The 19,293-nt window shown below is 33.9% G+C and overlaps 1 protein-coding gene across 2 annotated transcripts; it reads left to right on the plus strand.

The window, feature by feature from the left end:
- Positions 1 to 234: 234 nt before the first annotated feature.
- Ufc1 (Ubiquitin-fold modifier conjugating enzyme 1) lies at positions 235 to 14,292 on the plus strand. 2 transcript variants are annotated; one of them, XM_088235311.1, is made up of 5 exons: positions 235 to 403; positions 4,916 to 5,047; positions 10,268 to 10,435; positions 13,612 to 13,716; positions 14,218 to 14,292. In XM_088235311.1, the coding sequence occupies exons 1-4, from the start codon at positions 281 to 283 to the stop codon at positions 13,696 to 13,698; spliced, it is 510 nt and encodes a 169-aa protein (XP_088091437.1). In that variant the 5' UTR covers positions 235 to 280; the 3' UTR covers positions 13,699 to 13,716; positions 14,218 to 14,292. The 2 variants fall into 2 exon arrangements, with proteins under 2 accessions (XP_088091437.1, XP_088091438.1); XM_088235312.1 differs by lacking the exons at positions 10,268 to 10,435; positions 13,612 to 13,716; positions 14,218 to 14,292 and adding an exon at positions 8,028 to 8,112 and having other exon boundaries at positions 239 to 403.
- Positions 14,293 to 19,293: the final 5,001 nt, after the last annotated feature.

A 19,293-nucleotide genomic window follows, 5' to 3' on the forward strand; every position in this document is an offset into this window, starting at 1 on the left:
ATGAATTAATAACGAGCGCCCTAGTGATTCCGAAACAGACGAAACGTATTTTCGAGTGATTTCAAACCACCTAAATGAATAACGCGTTGGGCTTTTACAAATTCGCCGCCCGGATACTGAAAAAATACATCTTACCCCAAAAGTATTAGTCAGTAGGTCTTTTAAATATATTTTTTGGCTGCCACATTTTTTTTAATAATGGCAACACTAGCAGTACACGTCAGGCTCAAATGTCAAAATTCAATTTGATATTGTGAAAATCGTGTGTGCAATTCGCAATATGGTTGATGAATCTACCAGGAAATCTTTGAGCGGGATTCCGCTGTTAAAAACAAAGGCGGGTCCCCGAGACAAGGATCTGTGGGTCAACAGACTAAAGGAAGAATATCAAGCGCTTATCAAGGTAAGAACATGTGTAAATAAACGTTTTGAAACTCCCAACATTATTTTGATTATGTCCGACATACAATTTTCAGGCACCCGTAATTTATGTTTTAAGTATGGCGATATCGGTAAATATCTATTTTAAAAATTAGTTTGTGCTTAAGAGTCTGATATTAGAAACCTTACTTCGCGTCATTCTAACAGAAACAATAGTACTGATGATTGAACTGTAGATACTGTACGGATAGTGAGATAAATATCTAAGGTGTACCGTGATTGAAATATCAAATATAATTTTTTGAACACCATGAAACAAATGTAGGAACCATAAAGTTATGAATAGTCCAGAAACCGCATACGCACATCAAACAGAAGGCGACTAAACTACTCATAAATGAGTAGGTTTACGTTTTGACCCATTAGTTTCTTTGTAGACGTCGCTCAGTACGCAACTCCTGATTTGAATTCAACCATGCCGTGTTGTGTTATTTTCAAGTGTAGAAATACTGCTAGGATCTTAAAGAAACAGAATGGGATCACATTTCATGTGTGATTAGCAAATGAATGTGTAAGTAGCAAATACATTACTTAAAAATTGAATTATTTTTCCATCTGTCAGATTGTCGAAGAAATCAAAATGGACATTTCGTTAGTGTTGCCAGGGTAGTGAATTTTTTTACCCTACTTTGTTCATCTAATGAGAGAACTAATGAAAATTGGACCTCGGATTAAACAACTCTATGGTGGACATTTGACCGACATTATCTTTAAAACATCAAATATTATTTGACATGATTTAAAAATATCCGTTTTATTTATTTATTTATTTATTAACGGACATAGTCCATGTATACAATTTATAAGGTTTAAATATTACAATAAAAGAGTAGTTTAAAACATTTAAAGAAAAAAGAAAGAAGCATTGACAAACATAAGGGACATCGAGACAAGATCTGGACTATTTATTTAGTGCTCGTTTAAATCGTTGTAAACTTAAACCAAAAAAGTCCAGATCCTGTCTTGAGTTAACAATACGACAAAGGCGGGTCATTGGAGAATTTAGGCCATAGTTTGTTCTATGCTGATCGATGAACAGTACTTCACTGTTTCTCAATCTACGAGTCGGAATATTGAATTTTACTTGTCCCAGTAATGATGGAACATCGATTATACCATTTAGTATGCCGAACATATATATGTAGTCAGTATTAGTTCTACGTTTTTGTAGACTAGAAATATTTAACATTGACTCTATTTCAGCATAAGAATAATTATCTCTCTCTAGTCCAAGCATCCACGCTATTTTTCGAAGCAAGCGATGTTGGACTGATTCAATGTGATTTATGCGATTGACATAGAATGGAGACCAGACCACTGAGGCATATTCAAATAGGTTTTAAGTCAAATATTTTTTTTTTATATTGTAATTTTAAAGTTCATCAATTCAATTACTCTTATTAAATGACGCTTTACTTATCTACTCTGTTGTGTCAATCATTATTTCCGCGTGCACAATAAAATTTTAGAAAATTTACAGATTCCTTTTTTTTACCTTACATTTGTGTTATGATTATATTTTTCCCATCGTGCAACACTACGCGGTGACATCACGAATGCGCGCGGCGAAAGTGGGGCATAGTGGGGGGATTATTGGACAAAGTCCGATGTATTCAAATCATTCTTGTATCTATCATTATTTCTAGCATGGACGCTGGATTACAACACCCTCGAATCTCGTCGTCAAATTTTTCTTTGGAATAATTTCTACAAACTGATTTCTGGAAGTATATATAATCCAAATATACCGAAAAAGATCAGTTTGCATGTTCATAATAATTATACTAGAGCGAGATCACATGCACTGTTTTACACACCCAGAAGTGCGCACACTAATGCTAGTCAGAATTTCCCCATTAATAGGGCAATTCGCTTGCTGAACAAGGCGTCTGCGGATAATATGGATCTATTTTTCTGTGCATATCGGCAGTTTAGCAGCTATCTGCTTTCTGTTCACTATCTTCTAACTTATATTTGCAGTCTGCATTACGTGATGGGTTAAAAATCCCTTAAAGTAATGCAGACTACAATTGTCAAATAAATAAATAAATTGAACAATGTTTGAGTATGTCCGAATGCTCCCTAGGGAGAAAATCCAGCCAGTCTGCAACTTTAGTGAAATGAAGGAGCTGAAACCTTTATTATTTAGGTGAGATTCATTCCGCTGAACCAAATCACCTACTAGGCAAAGCCTGAAAACAATTTTCAAATCTTTATAATTCTTCTTTTACCAGGTAGTTAATTCAACAATGTTTGAGTATGTCCTAATGCTCCCTAGGGAGAAAATCCAGCCTGTCTGCAAGCATTTGGACATACTCAAACATTGTTGAATTAACTACCCGCTAAAAGAAGAATTATAAAGATTTGAAAATTGTTTTCAGGCGTTGCCTAGTAGGTGATTTGGTTCAGCCGGATGAATCTCACCCACATAAAAAAGGTTGAGGAAATGTGGATGTTTAAACATGGGCCAGACGGTGAATGTTACACAGTGTGTAAAGTGGCCACTTAAACCAACCAATGACAGGTCGTAAGTCCTGTAAATAAATGCCTAAACTTCCATATTCCCTTCTCAATAATGTTTTCCCTCTCTGTTGCAATAAATTTAAACAAATAAATGCTTAATAATTCAATTCTTTTTTGTATCAAAAGGAATTATAAACACAAATGTATGCATTATTTATCACGTCTCAAAGCAAAAAACAATCCAACTGTTGTGTAGATTCGATTTTTCACTCTTTTCACAAAAGTGGTATTATCTCCGTTTCACTTTTCTATGGCTGCCTGCTTTCTGCCTAACTATGTTCAGCTGTATAAAAAATTGAACATTTATTTTATTAAAATTTTTATTAATTAATATCAAGGCTTTAATGACAAAATGCATTAAGTCATTAAAACAAATTCCTGGATAATCGCATTTAAAGCTTTTTTATTCTTTCAACGCACTTTATTTTTTTTACTTTAAAAGAGTAATCTTTATTCTAGGTGATCGCGCCACTTGCCCGTTGGCAAATAAACGCTCGTAATTGTCTGATTCGCGGAATGTGTTATCTTTATGCTTTGCCACCGAACCCTGACTACAATGAATGCAATTCCCACCTTGCACTGGGGTTCTGGTACCTTATTGTTTGTAACTTGTCTCGCGGCAGTCAGGATCAGATCAGATCCCGGGGTCATGAAGGAGGGCTCTTGAGATGGTTCTTGACTATAATTATTTCACGACACAGTGGATAAAGTAACTGGTTCGCGATCGCGGTGAGAAGTGAAAATTATCTAAGCACATGAATTCTGACAGTTCGGTTATATTAACAATTGTTCTTTTGTTAAATGCATTTGAGTAATTTTGAATATTGAACGTGTTGGGCCGGAGACAAAATGTGGTACCTACCCACAGTAAGAAACGCAACATCTTAACCAGGGCTAGTATGCAGCAAATAAATACAACAAATAAATGTGGCCTAACCACTGGACATAGGATAAAATTTGAAATCAACATTTTGCACCTATATTTTCAAATATTTGAAATATCAAAACTATATTGTCTATGTTTTTATGAATGTATGTATGTGTATGCGCATGGGTGTCTTTACGTGTGTGTGTATGTACATGTGTATATATGTGTATATATGTGTATATTTATATATACATGTGTGTATATATGTGTATGTCTGTATGTATATGAATCAAAATGTGTATCCGAATAAGTTTATATTTTGTTTGTCTGTGCTCTATATTAATTTGTTAAGTATTATAATATATAAAAATGTAATTGCCTAGCTTGGGACGGGGTATGTACCCTTGTTAGCTGGGCAAAGTGAATATGGAATTGTATTTTGATAAAAAGTGTGAATAAATAAATAAATAAATATCGACAGAATGCATAAATTGATGTTTTTTGTTGATATTTCTTGATAAAACCCCAAAGTTAATGATTATGATAAAATTATAAATAAACTTATCAATAAAACTTGTTGGTTTAATTTTATTATTTTGACCAACAAGCGCTTTTGCCTAAGTAGGCATCTTCAAGACTGGTGAATTGTTTACAACATTTACAGTTTTTATACCATTCTTAACATATTTTGGAGACAGGTTAAATAAGTATTTTAATAGGGGACAGAAACATAAATATTTACAACTAGTTTGCTAAACAGTTAATTTTTGGGAGTTTTTGGACCGAAATTGGGATTAAGCTTTTATTATTTAAAGGTGGGAATAGGACACTTGGCGAAATACAACAGAGTAGGAAATACACATTTGAACAGATAAAGTTAGCACAATACTTGATTTTTGACAGGGAAGTTTACTTACCTATAGATGAATACAGCGAAAGCGCTCGTTGGTCAAAATAATAAAAAGTTAAACTAATCCAAGAAGTTTCATTGATAAGTTTATTTAGAATGCATAAAGTCAACACAAAATGTTAACAAATGAATTTATCATAAAATGTTACAAAATTATGGTGTTATTATTTCAGTATGTCGAAAATAATAAAGAAGCCGACAACGACTGGTTCAGATTGGAGTCTGACAAAACCGGTACCAAGTGGTTTGGAAAATGCTGGTACATTCAAGACCTTCTCAAATATGAGTTTGATGTAGAATTTGATGTAAGTATTTTTTATTTTTTTTACAATAAATGTAAGTGATAAAACAGAGTATTCAAAAAATAAAGCATAATTACATAGCAATGAAATACATATTAATAGTAAAAATAGTAAACAAAAAAACCCCACAAAGGCATGGCCTGTTCGTGGGTATACAAGAAAATGTTAATGAATTATTGCTCCTATAATAAATAATGGACAGTTATAATATTTGTGTAACATGAGAAAGAAAATGTAAAATATTCTGTAAAAGATTATTTGTCATTTTTTTTTATAGTAATTAATTATAGCATTATCGACAAAATTAAGAAAGGTCTTTTGCGATGGTTCGGTCATGTGGAGCGAATGAATGATGAAAGAACGGCTAAAAAGATTTATGATGCGAATGTGTCTGGTTGTAGAAGTCGAGGAAGGCCGAGAAAGACATGGCATGATCGAGTACAACAAATTCTTGAAAGTGGTCATGTGAAAAGTCGGAATAATCGACGTGAGTGCATGAGAAGATGTATCAAGGAAGTGTGCCAGGACAGAGTGGTGTGGCGTTCTATCCTCTCTGCCTACCCCTCTGGGGAAATGGCGTGATGGTTAGTTAGTTAGTTAGTTAGTTAAAAAAGGAAATAAAAAATATTTTTAAAAAAAACACAAAAATATTCCTTATTATTAAAGGGCAACAAAATAAATCATAGAAAAAGAGAGTTCATATCTTTAGTTTGAATCCAGGATAGTGCGTGTTTTTTAATAGTAGGAAAATTTTGAAAGTTTGGAATCAATTAAATATTATCAGTAAAAAAAGAATTAAAAAAATTTGGGCCAATAAAATATGCATGTCTCTGTGCGAGCCTCGTTTTACAATGTGGTATTTCTAACACACCATTCCTTCTTCGACTTGATCTATTTAAATTGTTTGTAAATAAATTTTGGTTCTTAAATAAATATTTTAAACATTGAAAACAATATGTTTGTCTTAGGTCTAAAAGTTTAGCTTCTTGAAACAATTGGAAAGAGGGAAAAGTGCGATTTTTGTGAAGCATTATTTTTTAATAACATGACGAATTATTTGTTTTTAATATTGTCGATTCCCCTTCGTGCTGCTGCGGATATCCTAATCAATCTTCCGAGCACATCCTGTGGTCTTGTCCCTTTGCGCCTCTCTATGATTACCAAATGGAGCTTCTCACTTCTATCCGTGGCCCTGTTATAGGTCCTGTCGGATATACAGATCTGGTGGCTTCCATAAAGAATTTTGAGGCTTTTAAAAAGTTTTGTAATAATTTTGGCGAATTGATCATGTCCAATCGATTTAATCCCAGTCAGTGAAGAATTCACTCCCCTCTTTTCTCAATCCAAGTGCATATTACGGACTCCTGGATGACCTTCTTGCTACCAGATTACAGAGAGCCCCTTCGGGCAGCTTTTCTCGTTCGGCAACGAGCAATTTTTTCATGGGCACGACCAAGGTCCTTGTGTCCTCCGATGCGGTGTGCGGTATGTGGTGGACAAGCTGTAAGTAATAACAACAATGTTTTGAGTGTGTACAAATGTTTGTAGACAGGCTGGATTTCCTCCCTAGGGAGTTATTTTGATCTAAATTTTTTGCAACAGAGATGGAAAATTAATGCCAAGCTGTCTTGTCTTGTCTTGTCCTGCAAATATTCTCCGACTCTTCCAAATAGCCTGTAAATCTTTAAACTTTTTTGTTGGCAAAGCCTGAATATCGAGAGGTACCTTGTTGTAGAATCGTATGCAGTTTGAGGCACAAAAAATATTAATTTTTTGCAGTCTAGTAGTGGGCACAACTAGCATATCTTTATTTCTCATGTTGAACCTGTGGAAATCTCTGTTTCATCTAAAATCAACAATATTTCTATTTACATAGATCAAGTTTTCTTAAATATATTATTTATTTATTTATTCATACAAATACATACATATTACAAAAACATACAATAATAACTCATCCCTAACTCTATAAGGCCAAGGGCCTTGTGTTGAGTTGGGATACCACATAATGGAAATTGGAAGCATGTACATTATTGAATAATAGCAAAAATAAAAATTAAATATTATTACATCTACATACATATATTTCAATAAGCATCTGGGCAACACGCTTAACAGTATATAAATCTATGCAATATCTCGCAGCAGTCTCCTGCAATGGTCTCTTCCCTTAGACAAAATCCAAATTTGTATACTTTTCCTGAAAAGTTCATCCAGGACATTAAACATTCTTAGGACCACAAAAGAGAAATTTCTCTGAGTAAAAGTCCAGTGGCGGCGCAAACTGTCATACCCTCAATTGTAAATCTGGAAATATAATATATCACTTTAGTTTAGTTAGAATGTAAGTTTAGGTATACAATTGTAAAGCCCTTGAGGTGATTTTTTACAAAAATGGCGCTTTATAAATCAGCCAAATATTATTATTATTATATCAATATCTGCCTAAACTTTTAGGTCAGCCAAACGTCGCGCCGGCCATTCATTATTTCATACAGTTTTCGCTTTATACCGTACAGTTTGCAAACTGCACAAGAAACTGTACCGTTTTCTTCCCGTCTAAAGTGCGCATTAGACTTGTATTCGTGCCACAATCTCTATGGTTACAAGTGCCCACTTACTGAGGAACTGCAAAATAGCTATCTATCTCCCTCCTCTTGACCAGACTTTGACACTCTTTCTGAAAATGGCTTTCATTTTGAAAAACTTAATTTGTTCATCCAGGACATTGAACACTCTTGGGGCCACAAAAGATAAATTCCTCTGAGCAAACGTCGTAATAATTCAGATTACAGGAAAACCTCGTACGAGCATTCTGCTGGAATCTACTCTTGTAGCTGCATGACCAATAATGTGTCAATGACTCTTTTTTTAAAAGTTCTCTAATGTGCAGTACCTTCATGAATTGGAACAATGTCTCAGGTGGGAAAGGGGGGGGGCAACGCAGCATCACTCTAAGTATTATTTTTTGTATGTTCATTAGGGGGTTCGTGATAGACGCAGCGCAACCTCCCCAGCCCACTATACCAGAGGTTGCCACTGACTGGAAAAGAGCAAAACACAGTTCTGTGAGTGCCAATGTCCAAGATGTTCCTAAGTGAACAGAATACATGACGCAACTTTCTCAATCTGGAAACCAGCGATTGCATCTGTGATGTGACTATCAATATATTGTGACGGTCAGAGCCAGTTAAATTGAGAGTAACACATTCACGTCAATAAAATCATTATTGTCACAAGGTCCTGTCCGTATGTGTTCAGTCGTGGAAGTAATCATTGTTCCCCGGAGATAGCCTGCCTGTCTGTCTCGATGGCGATGTCTCGCAACAATTTTGTTGTCCTACAAATTGCTATTTACACGTGGACAATGGTTGAGTCCTGAGACAAAACAATATTGTATTGTCAACAATATTGTTTTGTCCCAGGACTAATAATAATAATAATGTATGGATAATTTATAAAGCGCCATTTTTGTGAAAATCACCTCAAGGGCGCTGTACAATAAATAAATATCCCAGCACGTCTTGCAGCTACAGAGCGCATGGACGGTTGGGATTCTAGTTCCTCGTCTACAATTATGATATATTACAATTATGATATATATGAGCTAGATAACAGAACGTCTTGCAGCTACAGAGCGCATGGACAATAAGAAATCTAGCCCCTATTTACATTTTTATTTTTAAATTTTTTATTTGACAATGAAGTTTAGAGTTTAAGTGATATTTTAAAAACGAAATAAAAAGCAAATTTATAAAATTAGAATTTAGATAACAACAAGTCTCGCAGCTACTGAGCGCATGGACGGTTGAAATTCTAGACCCCATTTACTAAATTTAGATATTTGATAGTTGATAACATTTACATAATATGATAAAAATAATATGATAGCTAACATCACAAAAAGTCTTGCAGCTTCAAAACGCATCGACAAATGGAATTTCAACAATAAGAATGATTTTAAAAAGTTAATAATAAAAAATAATTGTATAAAACGCAATAATAATACATTGAGCAAAGAACTAGTAAGTATGGCAATTAAGCGAACATGTAACAGCACAAAAAGTTAAATATAAAAAAGTAAACAAAGATAGCATTCCTTAACTTATTATTAAGGTTAACAAGACAATAGACGATACTCAAACTCAAACTTGTCCCTGTTTTATTTTGGTGTGCAGTAAACGGGATCTATTGTCTTTTTCCTAGTAAATAACTGTAAAAACACTTGGTTCACATTTGGCTGTTCCCTGGGAGATTATTATTATTATTATTATTATGGATAACTTATATAGCGCCATTTTCGTAATAAAATACCTCAAGGGCGCTTTACATGGTGATTCTATTGTTAAGTTAATTTAATTGAAGCTTTTAAATTTGTAATTTTATTAAAATAATTTATTTTGTTGTCACGTGCTACGGATTTATTCAAATGATCTAGAGAACAATTGGGTTTTAAGTTTTTTCCGAAACATCACTTCACTTTCACAGCCTCGCACCTCTGCTGGGAGAGCATTCCATGCCATAGGGCCTGCGACCGCAAATGCGCGTTCACCAAATTTAGTGCGGTATAATAACTTTTCCTCTCGCCGTAGACGTAGCTGATCTAAGCGTGAGACGCCTGTCAGCTAGTTCATCTGGAATGCATAGTTCCCTTAGATATTCCGGAGCCGAGTTGTGCAGTGACTTATACATAAGCCAACAGAGTTTGTATTCGACCCTCTGTGGAAAACGTAGCCAGTGTAGTTCCCGAAGTAGTGGAGTGATATGACTGAACTTAGAGATTCCGAAAATAAGTCTCGCTGCGGCATTCAATACAGATTGTAGGCGAGTCATTTTGTTCATTGGTAGACCTGCATAGATACCATTACAATAATCGACTCTAGACACTACAAACGCATTTATTAATTGACGGGCGGCATCAACCGGCAAATTTTTGCGGATGCATTTAATTTGTCTCAGCTGGTAGAAGCATGAACTTATCGTTCTATTAATTTGAGCGTCAAGAGATAGATCAGAATTGAGTAAAACTCCCAGTAGTTTAACGGTGGGTAAAGCGGTACTCCCTACATTAGGTAGAGCCGTATCCTGGATCAAATTCTGTCGTCTGGCTGAAGCCACCCACAGTTGTTCAGATGATAGTAGAAACGCATCTGTGTGCGCAGTGTAGAGCGTAGGTACCAAGGAATATATCCGCACTGTAACAAAGTGTTTTTTTATTTCTAGATACCGGTCACGTACCCCACTACTGCTCCTGAAATCGCTCTCCCCAGTCTGGATGGAAAAACAGCCAAGATGTACCGCGGGGGAAAAATCTGCTTAACCGATCACTTTAAACCATTATGGGCTAGAAATGTCCCTAAATTCGGAATAGCACACGCGATGGCTTTGGGAGTAAGTACAAGCCGAGAACATAGTTTCGTATGGGAAATAGAATCTTGAATCCTGAACTAATGTAAACTTATACAAATTTTATATTTGAAGCCATAGAATTAAGAAGAAGATTGTAGTAAATGGAGATAGTTTGAAACAGGTCGAAGAATTTGTATATCTGGGTAGTATGTTTACTAGAGATGGAAATATGGACGAGGATATTGAAAGGAGGGTTAGTGCCGGTAACAGAGTTAATGGTGCCTTAAAGTCTGTCGTAGCAAATAAGTGTCTATCGCAAGAGGCTAAATTAGCAGTTCATAATGGAGTTCTGGTACCAACCCTAATGTATGGAAGCGAAGCATGGAGTTGGAAAAAAAGGGACGAAAGTAGACTGAATGCTGTTAAAATGAGATCCCTCAGGCGAATGTGCGGAAAAACAATGTATGATAGGTGCCCTAATGTCGAAATTAGAGCAGAATGCAAGGCTGAGTTAAGCATTATCGACAAAATTAAGAAAGGTCTTTTGCGATGGTCCGGTCATGTGGAGCGAATGAATGATGAAAGAACGGCTAAAAAGATTTATGATGCGAATGTGTCTGGTTGTAGAAGTCGAGGAAGGCCGAGAAAGACATGGCATGATCGAGTACAACAAATTCTTGAAAGTGGTCATGTGAAAAGTCGGAATAATCGACGTGCGTGCATGAGAAGATGTATGAATGTGAAGGAAGCAAAGGAAGTGTGCCAGGACAGAGTGGTGTGGCGTTCTATCCTCTCTGCCTACCCCTCCGGGGAAATGGCGTGATGGTTAGTTAGTTAGTAAGTTAGAATTAAGAACAGTCCAGAAGGAGCATAGAATCATATTTGAAAACATCAAACTGTGGCCAAATATCCCCCCACTTTCGCCGCGCGCATGCGTAAAGTCGCCGCGTAATATTGCCAGATCGCGAAAAATATAATTTATTTATTTATTAAGGAAATCATACAGTCTTCATATAACACAAGGTACAAAAGAACAATAAAAAAGTAAGACCAATTTCAGATTTCACACTAATTTATTATGAATGCAGGAGGAGAGGGGAAAAATAATTGAATTCTAAAAAAGTAAAAATATGAATATTAAATAAAATGTACATAAAAGGGAGAAGACATTGTATAGCTCCAACTCTACTTTCCTCTCTCTCTCTCTGCTTCCATGAACATTTAAATTTCTTTGTAAAATTCACAACCAACAATAATTTATTAGATGCAGGTAGTAGATGCATATATGAATAAGTATAAATTAAGATATTACAACAGAGATGAAGAACATTTAAGAATAAAAATATGGAAGTCTAGGCATCTACAGGGCTTATGACCTGTCAATGGCTGGTTTAAGTGGCCACTTTACACACTGTGCAACATTCACCATTCTGCCTATATTTGAACATCTATATTCCTTCAATTCTTTCATCTGTTGATGTTTGTGAAGTTAAAGAGCTGAAACCTTTATTCATGCGGGTGAGATTCATCTAATCGAATTATTTCGCCTACATACTAGGCAACGCCTGAAAATATTATTTTTTCAATTTCTATACTTCTTCGTGGACCAGGTAATTTATCAACAATATTTTGAGTCTGTCCAAATTTTTGCAGACAAGGACTGGATTCAACTCCCCGGGGAGCTGTTTATGTTAACATATTACAACAGAGATGAAGAACATTTAAGAATAATAATATGGAAGTCTAGGCATCTACAGGGCTTATGACCCGTCAATGGCTGGTTTAAGTGGCCACTCTACACACTGTGTAACATTCACCATTCTGCCTATATTTGAACATCTATATTCCTGCCTATATTAGAACATCTATATTATTATTCTTAAATGTTCATAAGGTCATAAGCCCTGTAGATGCCTAGACTTCTATATTACCTTCTCTTAAATGTTCTTCATCTCTGTTGTAACATGTTATCTTATTTTGTTTTAAACACCATTTTGTGAAAAGGACTTAGGTCCATCATTTAGATGATATTGTTATGGTATTTGTTACAATCAATATAGTGTAAAGTTTCCCCAAACCAAGTTTTGTAAAATTTATTATATAAATAAAACACGAGTGATACTTTAATCCACAAATTTGGAATATCCAGTGACCGGTTTCATCGCTTTCGCGACATCTTCGAGACTGGTATCTTTATTGAAAAGTTAAATGTATTTATACAGAACAGAGGTAAGGATAGATAATTCAAAGTTACATGTAAGTAAATTCAATAAAGTTATTTTTATCTTAAGGATCATTATCAATCAACTGAAATTGAACATGTTAAATACTTAGGACTAACTATAGACAGACAATTGACATGGACAATTCATATCAACAATTTAATTAGCAAAGTGGCAACTTTATCGAGTCTATTTTTTAAAATCAAAAACTTTGTTCCAATAAAGGAAAAAATTTTAATGTATGAAGCATATGTTAAAACTAAAATATGTTATATGCAACTACTATGGGGAACAGGATATCAAAATGACATAAACAGACTACAAAGACAGCAAAATAAAATATTAAAGTTAGTATATGACCTTCCCTATCTAACAGCAACTAAAGAACTTTTTGAACAAACTAAACAATTAAACGTAACTGAACTTTTTAAACTAGAATCTTAAATATTTATTCATAAATTAGCCACTGATGTAATTGTAGACGAAGAATTAAAACTTGAAAAAAACTGTAGTAAACATGAACACAATACGAGAATTTCAGAGAAATATCATATACAATCTTTTAAAACGAGAAAAGGACAATCGAGACTTATAAACCATGGACTGAAATTATACAATAAACTACCAGACAAAACTAAACAAAAGACTCAGACAACCTTTACAAAAGATGTTAAAAATATTATCATTAACAGTAGAATGTAAATTTCAAAAGTGAAAACATTTTGTTAAATGTATGTAACCCGTAAGGGTTTATCAATAAAATTTAAATAAAAAAATAAATAAAAAATATAGGATATTCCAAATTTGTGGATTAAAGTATCACTCGTGTTTTATTTATATAATAAATTACAATGAACTTCCATCAAGAATTTTCACTTGCAAACTTAAATGTAAAAATGTCATTTTTCAATAAAACATGATAAAAACCCATCTATGAATAATAAATTTCATATTTTCGTTAAGAATCGACTTAAATTGTAATTATTTTTTTTTTAGTTGGGACCATGGCTGGCTGTAGAAGTTCCCAGTATGCTGGAGAAAGGAGTCATCAGCTATCAAGAGAAATCTGATGCTAGCAAATAAATATATTATATATCGAACAATGTATTAGCTGTGTTTGATTATGTCCAAATGCTTGCAGACTGGCTGGATTTCCTCCCTAGGGAGTTGTTCATATTTAAATTTATTTCAACAGAGAGGGAAAAAGTTTTCGAGAAGAAATTTGGAAGTCTAGGCATTTACAGGGCTTATGACCTGTCGTTGGCTGGTTTAAGTGGCCACTTTACGGAATCACTACCTGGTAAAAGAAGAAGTATAAAAATTGGAAAATTGTTTCCAGGCGTTGCCTAGTAGGTGATTTGGTTCAGCCGGATGAATCTCACCCACGTGATAAAGGTTTCAGCTCTTTCACTTCACAACAGTCAACAGATGGAAGAGTTGAGGAAATGTGGATGTTCAAACATGGGCAGAATGGTGAATGTTACACAGTGTGTAAAGTGGCCACTTAAACCAGCCAACGACAGGTCATAAGCCCTGTAAATGCCTAGACTTCCAAGTTTCTTCTCGAAAACTTTTTCCCTCTCTGTTGAAATAAATTTAAATAATGTATTAGCTGTTTAGTTTGAAAGCATAAATTGAAACAAGTGATGGAAAAGACGATTTTTTATCATTTGAAAAGTATTTTTTTTAACTTTTCAAATGACAATTAATTTTTTTTTATTTGAAAGGAAAAAACGGCTCATTTAATTTTTGAGATATGTATGCCTTTTTTTCTCCTAAATGAGTTCTGAATCTGTATGCCCGCTGTTGCCGTATACTCTTCATTGTTACTAATTATAAATCTTTAGTATCCGAACCGTTGAGGCAGTTAATTTATTTATTTATCATTGTGTTTGGGAGTATTTTAAAAAACATCTCAAAAAAGTGCACAATAGAACATTTAAAGGTACAACATGTAGTATATAGTACATGAAAACTATAATAAACAAAGACAGCTAAATCACTAATACACATTACTTATTTATTTATTGACGCCCAGAGGGCTTTTACACATGCAGTAAAACCCCCTTTTTACGTTTTTCGAGGGAGCAAGAAAAAAGTGTAAAACTGATGTATGGAAAAAATAGGAATCACATTTTTTAAAAATGATTTGCAACACTATAGTGTACATATACTTCCAGAAAAATTGAAGTGAAAATTGACAATATTTTTTTACCCATTTTCAATGATTTCACCAAAAATGTTTTTATATTTTTTCAAACAATATAATGTAATCTATTTTTTATTTGATTTAAAAACAGTATGTTAAAATTATTTTATGAGTTAATAAAAAAAAACGAAAATAGAATAGAATTCGAATTTGCATAAAATAACATAAAATATTTTTTCCCCTAAATGTTGGGAAATTTTATTTATGTACATTATGTTACGGTATCACTTTTTTTTCTATGGCATCACTAAAAACAACTGTCATATAGTTCGCGGCTTTTTAAACCATCTTTTTTATAACTTTAAATATTTATATTGTTATGTTTTAAACATCGCAATTTCATGATTTTAAAACTTTATTGTTTCTAAACGTTTGTCAACTGCGTATCATGACCTGTACAAGTCAATATGACGTTTTTGTTCAAATGAAAACTAAGACTAACCCTAAAGGAAGACACTTAAACAAAAAGGTCAATTACACTGCACCTGCTTTGAATTTAGGTTAAGACAATAATTTATTCTTTATTAGTTGTTTACCTGTTTTTATTCTTCATTCGCGTGGCACACGCGGTGGCGCGCGGGCCGTGGCATCATTTTTATGACATAATTTTGTCATTTTTGACGCATCAAATGAATTCCGAAATTTTTTAAGCGTAAAACCGGGGTTATGAAAAATGTTAAAAAACTTTAATTGGGGGGAATATTTATATGAGAATGGATGAAAAGAAATGGGTCCTGAACATTTCGGTGTAAAAAGCGGGAAAACGTTAAATCGAGGAACGTAAAAACGAGGTTTTACTGTACTTATTTATTTAGTTATAAACAATTCACAAATATAAAACTAATAGCTAATACATATTTTTTTTCGTCACCTGTGTGTTTATTCCAGAGAAAGTGAATTCTCGGGAACAGAGAATTAATGTGCGAATTTGACTTCGATATGATTTTTTAATTTTATTTATTTATTTTTGAAACCAACACAGTCATAGTAATAAACAATATATAAAGAATAACAACAAATAAAAATACCAATTATGGGTTTCATACAGGAACAAAATATAAAGAAACAAAACGTACAGTTCGCTAGGGGTGAAAGGAAGTGGGATGGGAAAATAGGGAAGGAAGAGAAGAAGATGAAATAGTAAGTAAATATAAAACTATGAAAAAAGAAAAAAAATACATACACATACATACATATACATACATACATACATATACACACATAAACATACATATATATAAATATTTATATACAAGTGGGATGGGAAAATAGGGAGAGAAGAGAAGAAGAAAATATAGTAAGTAAATATAAAACAATGAAAAAATAAATAAAAATTCATATAAATGTACACATACAACATACACACATATATATACACACACATCCATATATATACACACACATCCATATATATACATACATACATAAATATAATATCCTGAAATATACCTATGATAAGTTATTATTTAAAAATTTATTGTATTTTTGATATTAAAACATATGAAATTTCAATTGTGAACTTTTATTACTCTTAATTTTTTTTTATGTATATTTGGACCCCTGTATTTAGTAGCCTTACGTGTCATGTACAAGGCTAAGGTACTCGGAAAAAATCGTTTTTGTTTGTCTTGGAAATGGGCTGTTCGATCACTGATTTTGGTTTATTACCTTTATGAGTCCAATCACCATTGTTGCAAAGTTCAAGAACAATGGCGCGTGATAACTACTTTTTACTACAGTGTGGATATCTGTTGAGGATATTCCATCTTTCCTGCATTCTGCTACAAGATTATGGCGTTGTAAACTGAAAAATGGGCACTGAAATAACAGATGTTCGATTCTCTGTCAAGAAATATCATCGCATGGACAATAGTCATCATTCCTTAATTTAAACCTATATAGATAACTTCTCATAGCTCCGTGTCCGGTAAAAATTTGGGTCGTTTCGAAAGTACTTTGGTGATGATGACGGAAGTTTGCTGCATCAGCCAGCGTTGGGAAAAACATTTTAGTGATTTTGTACTCTTATTGCAACAGTATTTGAGTTTGTCTAAATGTTTGTAGACAAAAGACTGGATTTCACCCCTTCGGGAGTCGTTAATATTAAAAAATTACAACAGGAATGGAGAATACTTTCAAGAAGGGAATATGGAAGTCTAGGCATTTACAGGGCTTATGACCTGTCATTGGCTGGTTTAAGTGGCCACTTTACACACTATGTAACATTCCCCATTTTGCCTATGTTTAAATATCCAAATTTCTTAAATTCTTCTATTTGTGATTTTAGTGAAGTTAAAGAGCTGAAACCTTTATTGTTGTGAAGAGATTCATCTGACTGAATTATTTCACATACTAGGCAACGCCTGAAAACAATTTTCCAATTTTCAAACTTCTTGGACCAGTTGGTTTTATTATTAAGAATTTAAGAAATATGGATTTTCAAACATAGGCAAAATGGTGAATGTTACACAGTGTGTAAAGTGGCCACTTAAACCAGCCAATGACAGGTCATAAACCCTGTAAATGCCTAGACTTCCATATTCCCTTCTTGAATGCATTCTCCATCCCTGTTGTAATTTGTTAGTCTTATTACATTTCCCGGGGTAGGCAGAGAGGATGGAACCCCACATGCATCTATCCTGACATAATTGAGTAATATGTACCACGTCCTATCTATACTGACATAATGAGGAAATTGTGTTTTTTTTATGTATATCGTATTATCAGCACTATGATTTTTTAAAGTTTTGCGTTTCTGAAATTACTCCGCGTGTGACGTCTCAAGTTCTCTTCCACTTCTCTGCCAGTTCTGCCGATTGGTCCGTTTACGTACCATACACCGTAATTCTGTCACAACTGTCTTACCATCGGTTGATTCATATGAACTGACGTCTTTCAAAGTCATCATCATCCCCTTTCCGCACCTAATAGTGCAAAGGCACTGTGATGATCAGTCTAACGCTTCAAGTAACAGTCTTTTAAAAAAAAAAATCAAATCAACCATGTTGGGAATCGAACCCGAGACCTCTTGCAGGGTAGGCAAATGCGCTGACCATTACACCACGAGGCCCACATCCTATTATGCCATAAGCAGTGGCGGCGTTAGGGTAGGGCGCGGTTGGACGACCGCCCAGGGCGCCAGATATAAAGGGGGGCTGCAGGCGCCCCATTTTATCGGCTCGCTCATCGAGCAAGTCCAACTTACTTGTAAATTTCTTAAATCTAGCGACAAACTTGTTATAGTGGCTTACGATGAGCCTATAACTTCTCCAAAAAAGAAATTTGAAGTTGAGCTTTTCTACAGCCTTTTGGACACTACCTTAATTTTACTCAATGAAAGATTTGAAAAGTTAAATGAGTACTCAAAACAGTATATTCTAAATCCGATATAGATGGTTGTATGTTGTGTGATGAACTCATAAGTCTGAAATCATTTTTACCTAATCATAATTTAAATAGTGTATTTGTTGCACAAAAATCCATTATTAAAATAATACTCAGAGTCCCGATACACAGACATCTACAGAAGAAATATTCCATAAATCACAACTTATGACACCAAAACAATTATACGCTAAAACAATACTCACTTATAGATTCAAAAACTACTCTTACTCAAATGAAAGACATAACCCCCACAATACATCACATACAAATAATATAATCACTAGATCCTCAACACATAAACAACTTAAACAAATACAAACTAATACCACTTTCGGACAAAGGTATTTTGAGTATTATTCAATTAAAATCTATAACCTACTTCCACTATCTATTAAAGCAATTAGTAATGAGAAAATGTTTAAAAAGGCTATAAAAAAATGGATAGTGGAGCTGGGTAGAAGTAAAATGGATTGTCTCATTCGCCCATACCAATGCTGAATCAACTGCTCCACAACTGTATAGCTTATGTTAGGTTTTTGTTGTTTTCATTGTGTGTTTTGTAATATAAATAATATAGATGTACATGGATACCATGTTTTTAAAACTGTCTGAATATTTGTTAGTTATGTTTGTTTTTTAAGTTAGTCTTCTTTGTTTATTCTCAAATGTAATTTAAAAAAACTAAACTGTTAAGTGTCCTCAGCACGGGTAACCCCAGTGAGGTCACATTATTTTTATTATTAATTATAGTTTGTAAGCGAAAAATATGAATAAATAAATAAACAAAATAATGTGTTTAATCCTGTCATTGTTTTGAATTTTATCAAAGAACGTAACTTACAAGAACTGTATTCAAACGTATGGATGGCGTTGCGAATATTGATCACAATACCTACCTGTAGCAGTTGGGAAAGGAGTTTTTCTAAGCATAAACTAATGAAAACTCATCTACGATTGACAATATCTCAATCTAGATTGACAAACTTGGCATCTTCGTCAATCGAAAACAAAATTGCGGAAAACATAAACTTAAATATTTAAATAAAAGAGTTTGTTGATAGAAAGGCTAGAAAAGTACAATT

The sequence above is a fragment of the Micrasema longulum genome, unplaced genomic scaffold, assembly GCF_059751315.1.
Source record: "Micrasema longulum isolate JH-2025_06_02 unplaced genomic scaffold, ASM5975131v1 h1tg001358l, whole genome shotgun sequence".
NCBI classification, from domain to species: Eukaryota; Metazoa; Arthropoda; class Insecta; order Trichoptera; family Brachycentridae; genus Micrasema; species Micrasema longulum.

Excerpts from the sequence above, each read along its gene's own strand:
- Ufc1 (XM_088235311.1), top strand. The coding sequence starts at position 281 with ATGGTTGATGAATCTACCAGGAAATCTTTGAGCGGGATTCCGCTGTTA. Across the intron at positions 404-4,915 it reads AATATCAAGCGCTTATCAAG|TATGTCGAAAATAATAAAGA; the intron begins GTAAGAACATGT and ends TTATTATTTCAG. Across the intron at positions 10,436-13,611 it reads CACACGCGATGGCTTTGGGA|TTGGGACCATGGCTGGCTGT; the intron begins GTAAGTACAAGC and ends TTTTTTTTTTAG.